The following is a 19,676-nucleotide window of genomic DNA, read 5'->3' on the forward strand; positions in this document are numbered from 1 at the left end:
GTGAAGGTATGAATAATAGGTGTGATATACATGACCTATGTGAATTTGCCCCCTTAGCACAGCGTCTGGCACATAACATGCTCAATAAAAGATAGATGTCATTTTGCTGATGTTATAAGCTCCGCCCTTATAATCTAATAATCAAAAGTCAAAGAAGTCAAATGACACCAGTTCCATTTATCTAAGTTCTCTTGCTGTGTGGATGAAAAATGGAATAATTTATGATTATAGGTGATAGATCTAAAGTTATTGCCAGATTTGTTAACATTTCTCCATTTCTAAACCGTTCATAAAGAAAATCATACATGGGGTGATACCATCCTTACGGTAGTCTAGTAGAGCAACCACACTGTCTAGATTCATATCTTCACTGATAAAAAAACAGTAGTTGTTTTTAAAAATTAGCAAGGAAATGCTTGATTTATTTTTCAGACTCTCTCACAAAAGGTTTTATTCTTTCTGGCCTCTGTTCTTCAAGTCGGTCTCTGATTGAACTCATGGAATCTTTTCTTTCATTCATTTTTTAAAATTTTATTTATTTTGGCTGTGCAGGGTCCTTGTTGCTGCTTGAGTTTTTCCTTAGTTGCAGCAAGTAGGGGCTACTCTCTAGTTGCAGTGCAGAGACTTCTCTTTTTTTTCATATTTTAACATATTTTATTTTATTTTATTAATTTAAATTTATTTATTTTAATTGGAGGCTAATTACTTTACAATATTGTATTGGTTTTGCCATACATCAACATGAATCTGCCATGGGTGTACATGTGTTCCCCATCCTGAACCCCCCTCCAACCTCCCTCCTCGCACCATCCCTCTGGGTCATCCCAGTGCACCAGCCCCAAGCATCCTGTATCCTACATCAAACCTGGACCGGCAATTCATTTCTTATATGATATTATACATGTTTCAATGCCATTCTCCCAAATCATCCCACCCTCTCCCTCTCCCACAGAGTCCAAAAGACTGTTCTATAATCTGTGTCTCTTTTGCTGTCTCGCGTATAGGGTTATCATTATCATCTTTCTAAATTCCATATATATGCGTTAGTATACTGTATTGGGGTGTTTTCCTTTCTGGCTTACTTCACTCTGTATAATAGGCTCCAGTTTCATACACCTCATTAGAACTGATTCAAATGTATTCCCATCACTTCATAGGAAATAGATGGGGAAACAGTAGAAACAGTGGCTGACTTTATTTTGGGGGGCTCCAAAATCACTGCAGATGGTGACTGCAGCCATGAAATTAAAAGACGCTTACTTCTTGGAAGAAAAGTTATGACCAACCTAGATAGCATATTGAAAAGTAGAGACATTACTTTGCCAACAAAGGTCCGTCTAGTCAAGGCTATGGTTTTTCCAGTGGTCATGTATGGATGCAAGAGTTGGACTGTGAAGAAAGCTGAGCGCCAAAGAATTGATGGTTTTGAACTGTGGTATTGGAGAAGACTCTTGAGAGTCCCTTGGATTGCAAGGAGATCCAACCAGTCCATCCTAAAGGAGATCAGTCCTGTGTGTTCATTGGAAGGACTGATGCTGAAGCTGAAACTCCAGTACTTTGGCCACCTCATGCAAAGAGTTGACTTATTGCAAAAGACCCTGATGCTGGGAGGGATTGGGGGCAGGAGGAGAAGGGGACGACAGAGGATGAGATAGCTGGATGGCATCACCGACTCAATGGACATGAGTTTGAGTGAACTCCAAGAGTTGGTGATGGACAGGGAGGCCTGGCATGCTGTGATTCACAGGGTCGCAAAGAGTTGGACACGACTGAGCGACTGAACTGACTGACAATCCATCTTGGTGAACACACTATGTGCTTTGTTTCCAACCTCCCTCAGTGTACTACACATCAGTGCTGACACTAATTACCCCACAGTTAGGGTCAGATTCCACAGGTTTAAGAAGGGTCTGTGCTCACTGGAGATGCCAGTCACAGGTCCTCTGGCACCTGAACTCCTGACTGACCAGTTGTAAACTCAGGTCAGTAATTTCCTAGAATGACTCAGAACTCACTGACACAGTTTTCTTATGAAGGATATAACCCAAGAATAGCCAAATGCAAGACGGGCCAGGTCTGGATGGGTCTAAGATAAGGCATTTCTGTGACCTTTCCTATGGACTCAGGGCCTGAGATCTGCTTAGTATATCAATGTGTCCACCAAGCAGAATGTTTTTCAAGCTTTGGGTATCCAAAGTATATTCTGAATCTCTGTTATTTGGTATATACACATTTATGATTAGTATGTCTTTCTGATTAATTGAGCTTCTTCTCATTATGAAGTGTCCCTCTTTATCTTTCAAAATACTTTTTGACTTGAAGATCATTTTATCTAATATTAATATAGCCTCATCAACCTTTCTATGCTAACTATTTTTGTAGTATAATTCTTCCAATTACTGTTTTATTTTCAATCTATCTGTTTCTTCATATCTAGAGTGCTTCTCTTATGGACAAGTACACGTCTCTCTTTTTTTAACCCAGACAATCTCTGCCTTTTAACTGGGGTATTTAGTCTACTTATATTTAATACAGTTATTGATATAATTGGGCTAGGTTATTTGTTATCTTCTATTTGTTCCATGTGTTTGTGTTCCTCTTTCCCTGCTTTCTTTAGTTAACTGACTATTATTTAGTTTTCCATTTTAGTTTTAGCTTTCATTTGGCCTTTTAGCTATATCACTTTTTTTGGTAGTTACTTGGGGGATTATTAAATGCATACTTAACTTATCACATTCCACTTAAAGTTAATACTGTATCACTTTATACTTATATAAAGTTTAAAAACGTATTCAGTTTCATTTTATTTGCCCTCCCAGTCTTTTGTACTATCATTATCATATATTTTACATCTGAAAAATGTTATAAACCCCATGATTCAAAATATTTATGTGTTTACTAATTTTTAATGTGTTTAAGTTATATGAGGTTTGCTTTTTTTTTTCAGTTTTATTTTCATGCTTTAAACTACCGTGTGGTAGATTTGAAATGGCTGCAAATTCTACATCTAGAGAAACAGAACAGGGACTAAAACAAGTATCAATCAACAAGCTACATGATCTGTTTTAAGGTCTGTTTTTTCTCTGTCAAATGATTGCCATGAAGATTAAATGTACTTTGGTTAGTTTCTGTAGAAGCTGGAGCTCAATAAATGCTACTTTCTTTTCCATTTAAGAAACTGATTTTCAGGCAGATATTTGTAATTAACATCAGCACACATTATATACTGTGAACCAAATAACAAAGCAAATAAAATTAAGACAAACCAAAAAACAACTCAAGCAAAATATAAAATTTCTACTTATCCCAAGCTGTATGGTACACACACACACACAAAATTGTTAATCAACTACAATAAAGAGAATTGCCCAAATACTCTTACCTTAATAGAATCAGTATTCTGTAGTTCTATTAACATGTCAATAAGTAATTCTGCTCCCAAATAGAATGGTAAAACAGAGATACAGAGGAAACTATCCTGGCTAATAGGAAATGTCTTATACAGATCCACTGCTTGTTTATGCAGTATTTGTAGCTCCTGAGTAAAGTTCCAAAGGGCCCGACAGCAGTTCTGAAGCAGAGTCCAATAGCCACCACGATGAGCAAGAACCTAAGACAAGCACAACATTCAAAAGATGCCAAAGTTACAGATCTCTGAGTGACTTCACATCTCTGCTAATATTCTAAGTCAGTAATAAAAGTTGTTATATGCTACTTACAGTGCTAAACACCATGGTAAGACATTTATATTCTAATATAACATTCTATATAACAACTCCTATGAAGAAAGTATGCACTAGTATTCTCATTTTACAGATGAGGAAATGAAGGCATGGGGCTAACTTGCCCTGGGTTATGACTCCACTAAATGATGAGCTAGGACTCCAACATGCCCATTGTTCTAAGTGCCGGGAATGTCTCAGTGAGCAAGGGAAACTGCGCCTGACCTTGTGCTGCTTTTGATTAGGAAAATCCAACACTATTAAGCAGACATATCAAAGTACAATTTCAGGGAATGGTAAGTGTTATAAAGGAAATTAAAGTAGAAACTACTCACCCTGGTAAGGGTGAGAGGACAGGGTGGTCAGGAGAGAAGTCCTCTCTAAGGAGGTGACATATGAGCAGAGCCCAGAATGCTGAGTGGAACAACTCATGTGAAGGAGAGGGTGGGGTTATCGGGAGGAGAAGGGCCTTTGGGGCTGAGGGAACAGGAGGTGCAAAGTATGGATAGTGAGCCTGAGGACTGAAGAGGGAGGTTCTAAAGCACACTTAGTGCTTTCAGAACCACAGAGGGGAGAGTAGACTGCACCAGGGAGAGAGGAGCTGAGTTCTGAGAGGTAAGTAGGACCCAGACCCTCCAAGCCCTAAAGCTGCTAGAAAGGAGGATGGGATGCATTGTTAATGCCCATGGGAGATGATGTGAGATGACTTTACATATTTTAGAAAGTCACTCTCTACTCCATGAAGAAATATGGGAACTTAAGTCTTTTTTTCTTGTCCAGAAAGGATAGATTTCTTCTCATCTCTTGAGAAGTTTGACGTACCTCCGCTTCTTGCTATGAGAAAAAGGAAATTAATTTCTTTGTAGTTAATTCCTATTCTGAGTTTAATAATCTATCAGATAACATTTAAGAAGGAAAAAGAGAAAAGCAGTTGAGAGAAGACACAAGTAGCCTGTAGAAGCAGGTCGGGGGAAGGGTTAGGGCTTTCCTATACCTAGAAAGATATTCCCCTTTCCTAGAGGAGAGAAAGGAGCATGTGCTGCCCAGGAGGGAGCAACAGTCTAAAGAGGAACCCCTGGTCTCACTGGAGAAGCCCATGTTCCAGGTGTGGCTAGAAAGCAGCAGAGGGGTGTCTGAATATTCAAGGAGACTTTGTAGACAAGGACAAAGGGCACCTCAGCTCTGGATGATTGGATGACTAATGACAAAAGGGGTTCACCGTCTCCCTCACAACTCTACCACTCTACTACTGAGACCTCAGTGCTGTGGCAAGCCTCACGGATGATTGATACAAAATCCAGCAGGTTTAGTCTCACTGTTGAAATCAAAATTATGAATAATAAGGAAATAAATATATCACACATGCCCAAATTCATGGGCTGAGATTCGAAGAAGGACCAACTTACCATTGCTCTCCTGCAATATAAAAAGATTTTCATAAAATGATCCAAGAGACCCACATTTGCAGATCGATCCTTTTCTTTACTGCTAAGTCCCGACTGAGAGTCTGATTCATAAACCGTTTGGGTCTTGGAAACATTTTCACCACTCATTTTGGAATTAAGAAATGCCAAAAATTCTTCAGCATCTACAGTATAAAAATAAAGTATAAAGTTATTGAAAGTAGAGAGTTAAGCTTCAGAAAACACAATAGGTGACTAGCATCAAATAAATAATTCAGATAACAACTGCTACATTAGTTTGGAGAAAGGAGAAAATTGTTATGGATGCGATGAACCAGGGAAAGTTTCCAGAGAAGGAGGTGCTTAGATTAGCTCTTAAGGGTGAATCATGATTTAGCTGTGGGGGAAGAGTATGGAGAGCATTTCAGGCAAAAATGATTGGCCAAAGGAATGAAGCAGAGGTAGGAATGCCATGTTTCAGGGGAGAAGAATGACAGGATCCTAACTTCCCTCCAAACAGGCTATTCCCTGGACACATACACTGGAAGATGAGGAGGATCCCCTGCAGTTAGGCAGTGCAGCAGCCCTGATCACTCATCCTCCCGTTGCTGTGCTATAAAAACCACGGAGGACTTCTGCCACAAACATTCTCTTATTAGAACTCTGCATTAAACGCTAAGTCTCAATTGCAGAATCTATTGTAAATTTCATAGGAGGTCTTAGGGAGCTAGTTGAAAAGAAAACTCAAGAAAATATATACATATATATATAGTAGTCTACATATGAAAACTCGGACTCTTTCTATGTCTAGGGAATTTACTTTTAAATACTTTAATAGTCATAGAATGACATGTAGGTACCAGTAAAACTATACCCCAGAAGAAATTAAAAACATGTCAAGTACCTCAAATACGAATCAAAACTCCTGGGAAAGTTAACCAGCATATGAAATACTTTGTCCCGCAATAAGCCAAACAGCATTTAAAGTGTCATTTTTTAAAAATCTATATAAGAGGGTTTGCAATAACATAAAGATATTGGAGATAAATGTTTGCTCGTGAAATGAGTGGTATTCAAGGTAAGTGATTACTCAGGAATAGTGTCATCAGTGCAACACCCAAACAGAGAGCCCTGCTCACATACATCTCTCCACCTCTTGGGAGCCCTTGTCACCTGACCAGAAGACAGTATTGGCTGGTCCTACCATTAGAATATTATCTCATTCATCTTGGAGTAAACTTTCATGGAAGGTGCCGACTGAAGATCCTAAGGCAAGATCCTGAGTACAACTAGAAAGTCATGCCTGCTTGCAGCAGTATATTTGGTGGAATTTTTCCTGAAACTTGCGTGCATGTTCAGTCGCTTCAGTCATGTCCGATTCTTTGCGACCCCATAAACTGTAGTACACTAGGTTCCTCTGTCCATGGGATTCTCCAGGCATAGATACTGGAGTGGGTTGCCATTTCATCCTCCAGGGGATCTTCCCCACCCAGGGATTGAACATGTGAGAGCAGGCAGGGCTAACATTTGTTGAATGACCCAGTGAGTGAATACACAAAGGGCCTAGAACCAGGCACGGTATATCATCGATACTCAGTACAGGTTCTGAGTGGATCCCATAGGTTCTGCCTCCAAAAGGCATTCTTTCTGTTTGTGTTTCTCCATCTTCACCAACTTTGCCTCATCCAAGCCTTCATCACCTGAGAGTAAGTTTTCACTTACTTTGGCCACTGAAGGCTATGAATATTTTTTAAAGAACATTATATTTGTTGAACGGGCAAATTGGGGTAGGAGAAAATTCAATATAAAAATATCTAAAGACAATTTGATAGTATATAACGTATTTATTTTACCTGATGGTAAGTGAGCCTTTCTTTTTTTAGCTGTAAGAAGGAAATCAAGCATCACTTTATAGTTTTCTAGAGTCATTCTTCCTGTTGGTAATACTGTTCCTGAATTATACAGTGAGAACATAGTAGGGTCACATGATCGGAAACTGCAAAGGGAAAAAAACTCATTGAAAAAACAATAGAAGCAAAATTGAATTCTGTCAAATACTAAATAAATAAATAAATGTTTCAATGAAATTGGATTTAGCGCCAAGTTACCCTGATTCAAACCTGAGGGAGTTAAAGTCACTGAGTTGTGTCCAACTCTTTGCAACCCCATGGACTGTACTCCAATAGGCTCCTCTGTCCATGGAACTCTTCAGGCAAGAATACTAGAGTGGGTAGCCATCTCCTTTTCCAGAGGATCTTCCCAACCCAGGGATTGAACCTGGGTCTCCCACATTACAGGCAGATTCTTTACCATCTGAGCCTTTCAGTCATTGTGTGATTGGACAGCCAGAGAAGAAGAGTTCTCCATGTCCAGAGGATAGTAAGGAAGCCCATCTGATCTGAACTGTTTTCCCTTTCAGAGCCTCAAAAATGGGTCACTTTGCTGAAAGTTTTCTCTGTCAAGAAATCTAAGTACTTCCTAAATGCTAACTTGGTCTAGTCCACATAGACCAGAATTTTATTTTAACCAAAACTCTGGAGAAACAGAAACTGAATTCAAGTTCCTTGCAGATTTCAACCTGCATATTTTATCGCTGGATTACTGAAATAAATACCCTCTTAATTCATATCCCTATCATCAGTCTCTCCTTCCTCCAATCCATCCAGTATTTTGCTATCAGAAAAATTTCTTATCATAGCCCTGTTTAAAAAAAAACCTTAAAATGGTACATAAATTAAAATTCAGATTTATAGACAGTTAAGACTATCCATGTTCTGGTACTGACATTCTCTTCCGATCATTTCTGACCACTCATTTTCAGATGCCCTAGACTCTGGTCAGACCACTAGGGGCTCCTGTCCTGAGTTTCCTACCTGGGCTGTGACTCGTTCTTCCATCATCCCGGAAAGCTTGTTTCTCTACCTGCATATTTTAAAATCTTGCCTGTCCATCAGGACCCAGGCCAAGTAGCTTCTCCCGTGAAACCTCTTCTGGTAGTCTCAGCCAGTAGAAAGCCTCCTTCCCAGGTACAAAGACTTTATACCTAAAAGGTGTAGTTCACCTTTTACCTTAATTGACTATTATTTGTGAACATTTATGAGCCACTCTACCAGATTCCAACTTGTAGATCCTGTTCATCTCAGAATGCACCTCATGCCTACCTCAGTACCTTGTTTCTAATAAGTGCTCAATGAGGGTTTTGTTTTGGTTTTGGCTGCGCTGAACTTCCCAGGTAGCTCAGCGGTAAAGAGTCTGCCTGTCAAGCAGGAGACACAGGTTCGATCCTTGGATTGGGAAGATCCCCTGGAGAAGGAAATGGCAACCCACTCCAATATTCTGTGCCCACTCCAGTATTCTTGCCATGGACAGAGGAGCCTGGTGGGCTATAGTCCATGGAGTCACAAACGGTCGGACACAACTTGGCCACTAAACCACCACCACATGCAATTTGTTGGATCTTAGTTCTCCAACTGGGATCAAACCCCTACCCTGTGCAGTGAATGCATGCAGTACTAATAACCAGACTTCAGGAAATTCCTTCAATGAGTAGTTTTTTTAAATGAAAAACTCTGGTTACATAAAGTTACTCTGGTTACATGGTATTCTGTATTATGTATTTATCTTATATTTTTACCTCCCATTTTATCTCCTCTAACACTTTAACCAAAAATAAACAAGAACAGGAAAATATCTTTTGAGTTAATGACAGAAAGTATAAATTATATAAGAAAGTATGACCTGTGTTTATGGAGGCTTAAAATATACCTCTAATGAAACAGAGATTTGCCTAAGGCCTACTAATATTTTGGTTACTATACAGTTAGGGGGATCCCTGGTGGCTCAGTGGTAAAAGCATCTGCCTGCAATGCAGAAGATGCAGGTTCGATCCCTGGGTTGGGAAGATCTCCTGGATAAGTAAATGTCAACTCACTCCAGTATTTTTGCCTGGAAAATTCCATGGACAGAGGAGCCTGACAGGCTATAGTCCATAGGGTAGCAAAGAATCAGACACAACTGAGAGACTGAGCATGGAGAGGTACAATTAATATTAAACTTCTCTTGGAAAATTCACTTTCTCCTTTCCCTGAAAGCTATATTGAATAACATATTCAAATGTATGTAAATTAGTACTTATATCCAGCACTTGTTTGGGAAAGATTCTGAGATAAGAAATTTTTAAATATACCAAAGTTATCATCAGCATTGGAGCCCTGAACATACAAACACTATCCATGTTTCTGAGACTAAAACAGTATTCATTGATAATATACTATACCTGACCATTATCGGTGAAGAACCAAATTTTATCTTTGTACGTTCCCCTAGCTTTGTTAAAAGCAAGTTGAAGTGTGCGCTTGCCAGATACAGATTCATCTGAGCTTTCCAGGGCATCTCCTCAAGAAATATTTGATGGAACCTCTTCTTTTTAACATAACTTAATATTAAAGGATTCAAGTTTTCCACCAGGAATCGATGTGCTACTTTTCGAACATCAGCTCTCTTATTTCTGTAGAGGGAAAAAGAAGTTTTGCAATTACAAGAACTTTTAGACATTTTATAACAAAGAATAATCCCTGTCTGTACAAAATACAGCAAGAAATCACTTGACTGTCCTTATGCAAATGTGTCTGGCTTATTTGTCATCTCCTTAGTGCTAAAAATGTGAACCAGGACAATGAAGAAGGCATGAGGGTAAACACTGAGGACAAGGACACTACAAATTGCCTTCGATTCTCTCTGCTGTCTGTGTCCTAGGCCCAAACCAAACAGCTTTTCTTTTCCGTCACCGAAAGACCACTGAGATTAGACAACCAAATTATAAGGTAATGTTCACATTCATCAACTAACTTCAATATTAAACAAGAAAATCATTTCTCTGTTCTTTTCCTTAAGGAAAAGAAAAACAATGGAGCCAAATTTTTCCTATCACTATCTAGATTACAGAGGAAATAAAACATCAGTCAACTCTACATGCAATAACTTCATACATCCATACCCAATGTGCTCTGAAAAACACTAAAATCTCAAGTTTTGGCTAATAGTTCAGATTTTAAGGATAATACATATTCAATTTGTTTCAAATTATTTCTATCAAAATCTCAAAGTAGCCCATCTAATTTCATAGTTACATAATTGTTTATATGGCATGACTTTATTTCTTCAAAATACTTAATCTGTTTTTTTAAAACAGTTGATGATGTTGCTGCCTCATTCTACCTGATTTATACTGAAAAAGGGGGGAAAAAAGATCTCAATTTGTAAGTTAAAGAATCTTGCTCACTTTAAAAGTTAACAAGTATGAATCTGAGTCAACACACACACACAGAAATAAAGGAAGGGAAATAGGGATGGATGGATGCAAGGAAGGAAGGAAGAAAGGTAGACCTTGCTGCACTGGAAGGACAGATATTCTAGAGAATAAAGGAAGGAAGGAAACTATTTTTGACATGCAGTGTTGATATTATCATTCAGTGTGGAGTTATTCTGTATTCGTTGGTGACTGACTTCCTTTGAATCCAAGGTTTTCTGAGCTTTTGCTGTTGTTTGGTTATCTTTGGTTAGCTTCTCTGATAGCTCAGTTGGTAAAGAATCTACCTGCAATGCAGGAGACCCCAGTTCAATTCCTGGGTCAGGAAGATCTGCTGGAGAAGGGATAGGTTACCTACTCCAGTATTCTTGGGCTTTCCTTGCACTTCAGCTAATAAAGAATCTGTCTGCAATGTGAGAGACCTGGGTTCAATCCCTGGGTTGGGAAGATTCCCTGGAGAAGGGAAAGGCTACCCACTCCAGAATTCTGGCCTGGAGAATTCCATGGACTACAGTCCATGGGGTCACAAAGAGTTGGACACGACTGAGCAACTTTCACTTCACTTCACTTCACTTGGTTGTCTTGGTAATGGCATGTGATTTCCAAACAGAAATGTTTTAAATACCTCAACCCTAAAAATTAAAACTATAATTTCCAAAATAAAAGTCAATCTTTTTCTTGTGTGAGATGGCTGTGAAAGTGAATTCGCTCAGTCGTGTCTGACTCTTTGTGACCCCGTGGACTGTAGCCCGTCAGGCTCCTCCATCCATGGGATTTTCCAGGCAAGAATACTAGAGTGGGTTGCCATTTCCTTCTCCAGGGGATCTTTCCATGTGAGATGGTTAAGTCACTTCAAGAAGCCAAGGAGAGTGACTGAACCAGAGGCATCTTCCCTGCTAGAGAGGGTAGGATGGTGAAAGCTCTCGCTTTCGCGTTAGGATTATTTTGAGCTGGAGGTAAATGAAAATCAGTAGATGCAGAAGGATGCCTTCTTGGAGATGCCCTTATCTAAGGGAAAATAGAAACTTCTGAAAAATATGAAGAATGCCATAAAACTCCTCTCCTGGGAAATTTTATGACTATGAAGAGGGAAAAACAGCACCTAGATGGACCTGCCCAAACAAGTCTTACTCCATTTGTTTTCTCTCATATTTCTACCACAGTTTGTTGCCCTTGAAAGCCTACACCCCTGGTCATTCTACTGTAAATTCATTGTCCTTTTGAAGATGCCCTAAGCCCAAATCCTAACCACCCCTTTGAGTTACTCATCACTGAGTTCTCCCATGCATAAGCATATGTTAATAAACCCCTGCTGTTTTTCTCTTGTTCATCACTCTTCTGTTAGTCTAATTTTACCAAGTTCCAGCTGAAGAATTTAGGAGAGTAGAAGGAAAACTCATTTTTTCTTTTTTTGCCTTAAGTCTCAGTGAACCTGTTTTAAAAAAGGAACTGGGAAGTAATAAGTATAAAAGCAAAAATTAAGGGAAAGGAAGATAAACACAATAAAGAGGACTGACAAAGACAAAATTTGGCTCTTTGAAAAAATGGGGGGAAAATAGACAAACCTCTGGCAAGATAAATCACAAAAATATGAGAGAAGACAAAAATTAATGAAGTTAGGAATGAAACAGTGTGCAACTGTAGATATAGCAGAGATTCAAAGGATAACATGAAAACATAATAATGTTTTATGAATAACTTTGAAAATTTGGTAAAATGGATAATCTCCTAAAAAATAGAATTCATCAAAAAGAACTAAAACAAAAATCACAGACTCAAATTGGCTATTCATCTTAAAAAAGTTGAATCAGTAGGTAAAAAAAATGAATGTATGTGGGCAGACCTAGAATGCTATAATAAAATATATATATTTGGTCTTTGTCTTTTATTTCAGGTATAGAGCTCCTAAAACTTGGAGTTTCCTGAGTGACAGGAATCTCCTGTTATTCATGATGCACTCCTTTGGAATACACCTGAGTCTAGTAAGGTGACTCAGGGTTGGGCTGTTAGAGAGCCTCAGCATAGAGGTTGGTCACTAGAAAAATCAAACACATGATGAGTAAGTGGAACTTTCAGTCTCAACCCCCAGTCTCTGGAGAGAGTAACTGCAGACTAGGTTTTTTAAAAAACCTATTAACAATGAAGTTCAGAGGGCCTCCAGTTTGGTGAACACATCCACGTGCTGGGAGAGTGACACATCACAACTCCGTAGAGACAAAGGCTCCTGTGCTCAGGACCCTTCCAGACATCATCTTACGAACTCCTTCATCTGGCTGATCATTTGCATCCATTATAAACCAGTAAACATAAGTAAAATATTTTCCTGAATTCTGTGAGCCATTCTAGCAAATTACTGACCTGAATGAGGGGAAGAGGAGTTATGGGAACCCCCTACTTGGAATAGACTCAACAGAAATGTGTGTACCTGGCCATCCTATTTGTGGCTGGCACCACAAGTGGGGCAGGGTCCTTTAACTTGTGGGACTAAGGCTGTCTCCAGGTAGATAGAACTGAGTTGAATTTTTAGGCTATAGTTCTACAAGGTATTACCACTAGGAGAAAACTAGGTGAAGGGTGTATGGGGGTCTCTCAGTTCTCTCAGTTGCAGTCAGAGAATTGGTTGGTTTTGCATCTTTGGATATAGGATATCCTTTGGGGGCAGTTTCCAGTTTTATTTATTGATGGTTGTTCTGCAGTTGTGATTTTGGTGTGCTCGAGTGAGGTGAGCCCAAGGTCCTTCTACTCCACTCTCTTGTCCCAACTCCCTGAGAAGTGGTTGGTTCTGGAAGACACCCCATTGGAGTCAAAGGTATGAGACAAAGACACTGCACATAGTTTAACATTTACATATTAATGTAATTTGACTGCACAGATTAAAAAAGAAAAAAATCTCAGTGGAGAAATATTTAGCAAAACTAAACACAATTCAGAAGAAAATTTTTAGAAAACAAGAAATCAGACAATTTCCTAAATTTGATACATATGACAACTTGCTAAATGACAAAAATGAAAGAATAGACTACTCAATAAAAAGAGTTATTCAATTGGGTATAATGAAACTTTAAAAAAAAAAAGGAGAGAGAGACTCTTCCTCTCACCATTCACAAAAATTTATTCGAGTTGGATGAAATTCTCAATTGTAAAATCAAATATTTACATTGAAAAAGAAAATATTTTACTCAGAAAAAATTTCAAAAATAATAAAATGAAATGCTGATACCTTTGATCCCATTAACAATTACAACTTTTAATTTAAAAAAGAAGACCTTTAAAATGCAAATGGATGAATGACATCTGGGAAAAGCATTAGTATCCAAACCTTTAAAAATAAATGAGAAAACAAAAGTTGTAAATGAGCAAAGGATCTAAACAAGCAGTCTTGAGAATAGAAAAACTCTAGGGTTTAAACAAATATGAAAAGCTGCCTAAACTCATTCATAATCAAAGAAATAAAAATTCACAGCTCATAGGTCCACAAAAATTTGAAAATTTGATACTAATAGTAAGTATCAGGGAAGATGCTGAATAATGGAAACCTGACACACCACTGATGAAAATTTTAAAGCAATTTAGCAATATCTAGAAATGTTAAAATGTTCATATCCTGGAAACTACAGTCCTAAGTATTTACCCCAGAAACTCTCAAATGTGCACGTGGAGATGTATACAAGAATGTCCTTTGTAGCACTGTTTACATAATGGAAATGTGGACTGGACTTATATATAATCAACATGAAAAAAATCTCGCAAACATAATATTGAGGTATAAGAGCATATTGGCAAAACAAATTGTAAAAAATAACACCACATGTTCTTTAGGGGCATACACATATATATAATTGAAGTATAAAGCCAGTCATAAGCATGATAAGTGCTAGGTTTTGGATAATATTACTACTGGGATAGAGGGGGGACAGAAATGCATTCCAAATGTTTCATATGGCACATTGCATATTGAGTACATGTTCATTTTTTATATCATTTTCTATACTCACCTAAATTATACCATAATTTAAATAAAGAAAATGAAGGAATAATCAAACAGATTGTGAGGCAAATGCAAACAAAAAGAAAATGAGAGTGGTTTCATTAATATTTATATGCTGCACATTACAATCAAAATCACTAAGCAGGTAAAGGAAGACATTACATAATGAAAGTAAACGATATAAAGAATCAAAACTGTGTACTCATAACAATAAAAGCTAAACATACCACAGCATTACGAAAGTGAAAGTCGCTCAGTCATGTCCCACTCTGCAATCCCACGGCATGGAATTCTCCAGGCCAGAATAATGGAGTGGGTAGCCTTTCCCTTCTCCAAGGGATCTTCCCAACCCAGGAATCGAACCCAGGTCTCCCGCATTGCAGGTGGATTCTTTACTAGCTGAGCCACAAGGGAAGCCCAATAAGTATTATAGTTTTAGTTTTAGAAACAAGAACACCATTGGCCAATACTTAGAAGTAATTTACCAGTTTGACATCCTGGCCACTCTTAATCTAATTTACTGCAGCCACCAGCTCTACCCCAGGACAGTTACTCTCTAGTATATCATCCTGTTCATTTATTCTATAAAATTTATCAAAATTTTCAATTTTCTTGCTTATTTGTATGTTTGTTTATTTTATGTTCCTTTTAGTAGTATGTAAGCTCACTGATGGCAGTGATCCTATCTGTTGTGTCTACCAGTGTATCCCTGGTGCCTAAAATAATGCGCAACACATGTAACTCTCAAGTGAACATTTAATTAATTAATCAATCAATACCTTTCATGCTCCGGCATTTCAGAAATAAAGGGATTTTTATTCAAAAATTCTCTTAGAGTTTCCTTTCTTTTAGCTTTTTTTTTTTGCTTCATTTCTGTAGTCTTAACACAGAAGATAACAAAAATGTTACAAATTAAAATCTGAACACAAATCTGAGTACAACATAATTTACTTGTATTCTAATGCTTACCTCTTGACATTACAACAGTGATTTCTTTATGCCCTTCAATTAAAATTATTTATCAAAAGTAACAGAAGTACCACTGTAGATAAAAGATTATAAAAATATCCATATAACTTAAGAATTAAAATATATTGTATAATTATAAGTTTATGCTTGTTGGTATTACCTTCTGTTTAATATTATAATAAATTATAGTGCAGCCAACCATCTCTAGATACATGAATCTCTTAAGTTCACTAACTGAAAATTCAAAATTTACATGAAACTTACTTTTCCAATCTCCACTACTGCAGCTCTGTACTTCTTCACAGGTTTGATGACCTTTTTAGACAAAGTATCCTTGTATTTCAGTTTTTTTATTCCAAGAAGGGACTCATTCCTCCTATTACAAAAAGATAAAGTCAGTTAAAAGGATATGCAAAAATTTGCAAAACTACCCCAAAGTAATAAATTTTTAATGAGTATTGTCACTGAAATTATTCTAGAAGCATTTCCAAAATTGGTTGCATTCCATGCATAAATGAGACTGTGATACTCCCAGTCCCATCAAGGAATAGCTGGCCTCTCAAAAGAGCAAAATGTAAATCATAGCATCAAATGTGATGAGAGCTGAAGTATCGATATGATATAGAACAAATAGAATCGAACTGGAAAAAAAAAAAAAGTGAACACTTTCCTTTCAAACTAAGTGACCCTAAACAGGATATCTTGCTTCCAACAGATTCAGTCCCTTTAGTTCTACCATGTGCAAGCTCCCAGCCACTACCACCTTCGGACATCAACAGGAGCTAAGCATTTTAGATTACTACACTCATCCATGGGGATCTGCAGGGGCTTGGTTCCAGGACCCTCTCAGATACCAAAAGTCAAGGAGGCGCAAGTCTTTATATAAAATGGCATACTATTTACATATAACCTACACATATCCTCCTGTTGCTGCTGCTAAGTCACTTCAGTCGTGTCCGACTCTGTGCAACTCCATAGACATCAGCCCACCAGGCTCCCCCATCCCTGGGATTCTCCAGGCAAGAACACTGGAGTGGGTTGCCATTTCCTTCTCCAATGCATGAAAGTGAAAAAGTGAAAGTGAAGTCACTCAGTCGTGTCCGACTCTTAGCGACCCCATGGACTGCAGCCTACCAGGCTCCTCCATCCACAGGATTTTCCAGGCAAGAGTACTGGAGTCGGGTGCCATTGCCTTCTCCGCACATATCCTCCTATACAGTTTAAATCATCTCTTTAAATCATTTAAGTTGCAATGCAAATTCTGTATCAGTTCAGTTCTGTATAAATAACTGTAAATACAACATAAATATTATGTACAAAGTTAACAGGAGTGTGGCAAATTCAAGTTTTACTTTTTGGAACTTTCAGGAATTTTTTTCGAATATTTCTGATCCATGGTTGGCTGAATGCCTAGATGCAGAATGGATGCCAATGTCCAACAATATTAAATGTCCTCCCTTTCCCCTAGCTGGCATTCATTTTGGCAAATGTTTTGTCTGCCTGAACTATAACACACAGCTTGGACCATTGATCAGAGGGAGACTTGGGAATCCCTTCTGTGCTCTGCTACTTACATTCTGAGCCTAGTTGCCTGCTGTTTTCCAACCAGCCTGGTCTCTCCTCTACCTCCTATCTCTCCCACCCCACCAGAATGCTTTTGTGGCTGTTATTCCAGAAAAAGCTGGAAAGAAGAGGAGGTTATGGAGCACCATCTTCCCAATCCTGTCAGCAATCTCCTCCATGCTCTGCAGAATGCTCTTCCACTGAGTAAACTCCTCCACTTCTCCACCTCTTCATCGAATGCTTTCTCCTAGCTCTGACTGCTTTCTATTTTGCTGATGGTGTGTTATGAAAAATAATATTTCTAAACTTTCATATAATCAATGTTATTGATCTTTGATTTCATGGCTTATTCATTGTTTTGGTTACATACGTCATGCCTGCTTCTGACCCAAAACATTGATTTCCAATGACTGTCTGCCTATTAATTCATAAACACAACTCTGTTATACTTTATTCGACAGAAAAGCCTCTCTTTTCACCCTTTTTTATTCTTTAAATATATTTCATTACTCTAGCCCATTCCATACAAACTAATCTGATTGGAATTGCATTAAACCAATAAGTTAATTTGAGAATAATAGAAATCTTTACAATATTCCATCTGCTCATCAAGTAATGTACTATTTCTCTCCATTTATTCCAGTCATTTTTTAATACCTCTTAGAAAAGATGTTGGTCTTTTTTATATTAGCCTAAATCCCCTCACAATTTCTGATAAACTTAATCCTGTACTTCACAACAACAGAATTGTCTTTCCATTATACTTTCTAGTTGACATAGCAAAGCATTGATTTTGCATCTACCCATCCTATGGAATTCTATTGTTAGTTCTGATAGTTTTTAGTTAACTTGTTAAGTTAAAAATAATAATAACTTGCAGATATCAATCCTTCTATTTTCTGAGTACTTCACCTTGGAATTCACTTGGCAAACATTTTGGGGACCCTATCATATGACAATCATATGAATTCTAATCCTAATTTCTATTTCTTACTTTAAAGCACTGCCAATAATGTTCAAAATGATATTTTTTAATAAAAGATAGGAGGAATAATAGGTTTCTGTGTGGTCCTGCATATTTTAACAGAAAATCTTCTTCTAATCCTGATTTGCTAGGAATTGCTGTTGCTGAACTTCATGATATGACTTTTCAGCACAAAAGATTCCTTTGACTACTAGTGATAATTATATTTAGACTTCTTATGATATATTGAGAACAAAATCTACATTCTCACAGCTAAATTTATAAGCTAGTGTTTTATTTTGATTTTGTATATTTCTAAATAAAGTCAACCCCTAATTTTCTACTTTTTTATTCTCTTTTTACACATGTGTTATCAGAGCCTGCTGTAAAAATTTACAAGGAAACTACAACTACACTCTGAAGTGTGTGTGTGCTCAGTCATGTCCTACTCTTTGTGACCCCATGGACTGTAATGTACCCTGTCAAGTTCCTCTGTTCATGGAATTCTTCAGGCAAGAATACTGGAGTGGGTCAGCATTTCCTACTCCAGGGGATCTTCCCACCCAGGGATCAAATCTGAGATCTCCTGTGTTTCCTGCATTGGCAGGTAGATTCTTTGCCACTGGGCCACCTGGGAAGCCCTGAAGTAGCTTTATGTAAAACAAAATTATTTGTTCCTATGAGAGAACTTGCTTAAAAAGTTTTTGATCTCTCCAAATATTTTTTAATTTTATTTTTAAACTTTACAATATTGTATTGGTTCTGCCATATATCGAAATGAATCTGCCACAGGCATACATGTGTTCCCCATCCTGAACCCTCCTCCCTCCTCCCTCCCCATACCATCCCTCTGGGTCGTCCCAGTGCACCAGCCCCAAGCATCTAGTATCATGCATCGAATCTGGACTTGCGACTCGTTTCATATGTGAATGGCATTGAAATATGATCTCTCCAAATTTTTTACTGCTTCAATAAATTCATATAATTAAAAATTTTCCAGATAATCATCACTTTAAGTTAGATTTTCAAACTGATTCATGTTAAATTACATACATTGTTTTCTAAAATTTAACAACTTCCAAATTTATGACTATTTTCTCTTTGGATTACTTACATTTCACTTTTTCTTATTTTGTTGGCCAGAAAATTACCTAATTTATTCATATCTTCAAAGACTAAACCTAGCAGTTACCATTGGACTATTTTAAAACCAATTTATAATTGATTAATTTCAACTTATTCTATTTCTTCTTTCTACTGTCTTAGATTTATTTTGTTATTTTACCAATTTCTCGAGTTCAATAAAAGCTAATTTAATTTTATTTTACTCTTTTAGTAAGTAACAGAAGCTTCTAAAGCTAAAAATTTGTTTTTACTGCTTTGAATACATTTGATATTGGACTTCTCACTAGCATGATTTTCATGCTCTATACTTTTAGATTTAGCCTAAGGGAGAGAATGGGGGCAAGAGGAGAAGGGGATGACAGAGGATGAGATGGCTGGATGGCATCACTGACTCGATGGACATGAGTCTGGGTGAACTCCGGGAGTTGGTGATGGACAGGGAGGCCTGGCGTGCTGCGATTCATGGGGTCGCAAAGAGTCAGACACGACTGAGCGACTGATCTGATCTGATCTGATCTGATAGTTATATATAATTATATATACCAGTCATCATTTTGTTATAATATTTCAGTTGTACTGTATGAATTGCATTGTATGAATGTGATCTTTACAAATTTTAGACTAGGTGGTCTAC

General features: G+C 37.7%; 1 protein-coding gene across 10 annotated transcripts in view; it reads right to left on the reverse strand.

Moving 5' to 3' along the window:
- CFAP54 (cilia and flagella associated protein 54) overlaps window positions 1-19,676 on the reverse strand; it is a 312,031-nt gene that overhangs the window by 173,711 nt on the left and 118,644 nt on the right. For all 10 annotated transcript variants that reach the window (XM_027542095.1, XM_027542091.1, XM_027542096.1 and 7 more), the window contains 6 exons: window positions 15,655-15,766; window positions 15,201-15,301; window positions 9,402-9,632; window positions 6,979-7,121; window positions 5,129-5,310; window positions 3,383-3,610 (listed from right to left, as the gene is read on the reverse strand). In XM_027542095.1, coding sequence (XP_027397896.1) covers window positions 3,383-3,610; window positions 5,129-5,310; window positions 6,979-7,121; window positions 9,402-9,632; window positions 15,201-15,301; window positions 15,655-15,766 — 997 coding nt within the window. The remainder of the gene's footprint in view (window positions 1-3,382; window positions 3,611-5,128; window positions 5,311-6,978; window positions 7,122-9,401; window positions 9,633-15,200; window positions 15,302-15,654; window positions 15,767-19,676) is intronic.

The sequence above is a fragment of the Bos indicus x Bos taurus genome, chromosome 5 (genome assembly GCF_003369695.1).
Source record: "Bos indicus x Bos taurus breed Angus x Brahman F1 hybrid chromosome 5, Bos_hybrid_MaternalHap_v2.0, whole genome shotgun sequence".
NCBI classification, from domain to species: Eukaryota; Metazoa; Chordata; class Mammalia; order Artiodactyla; family Bovidae; genus Bos; species Bos indicus x Bos taurus.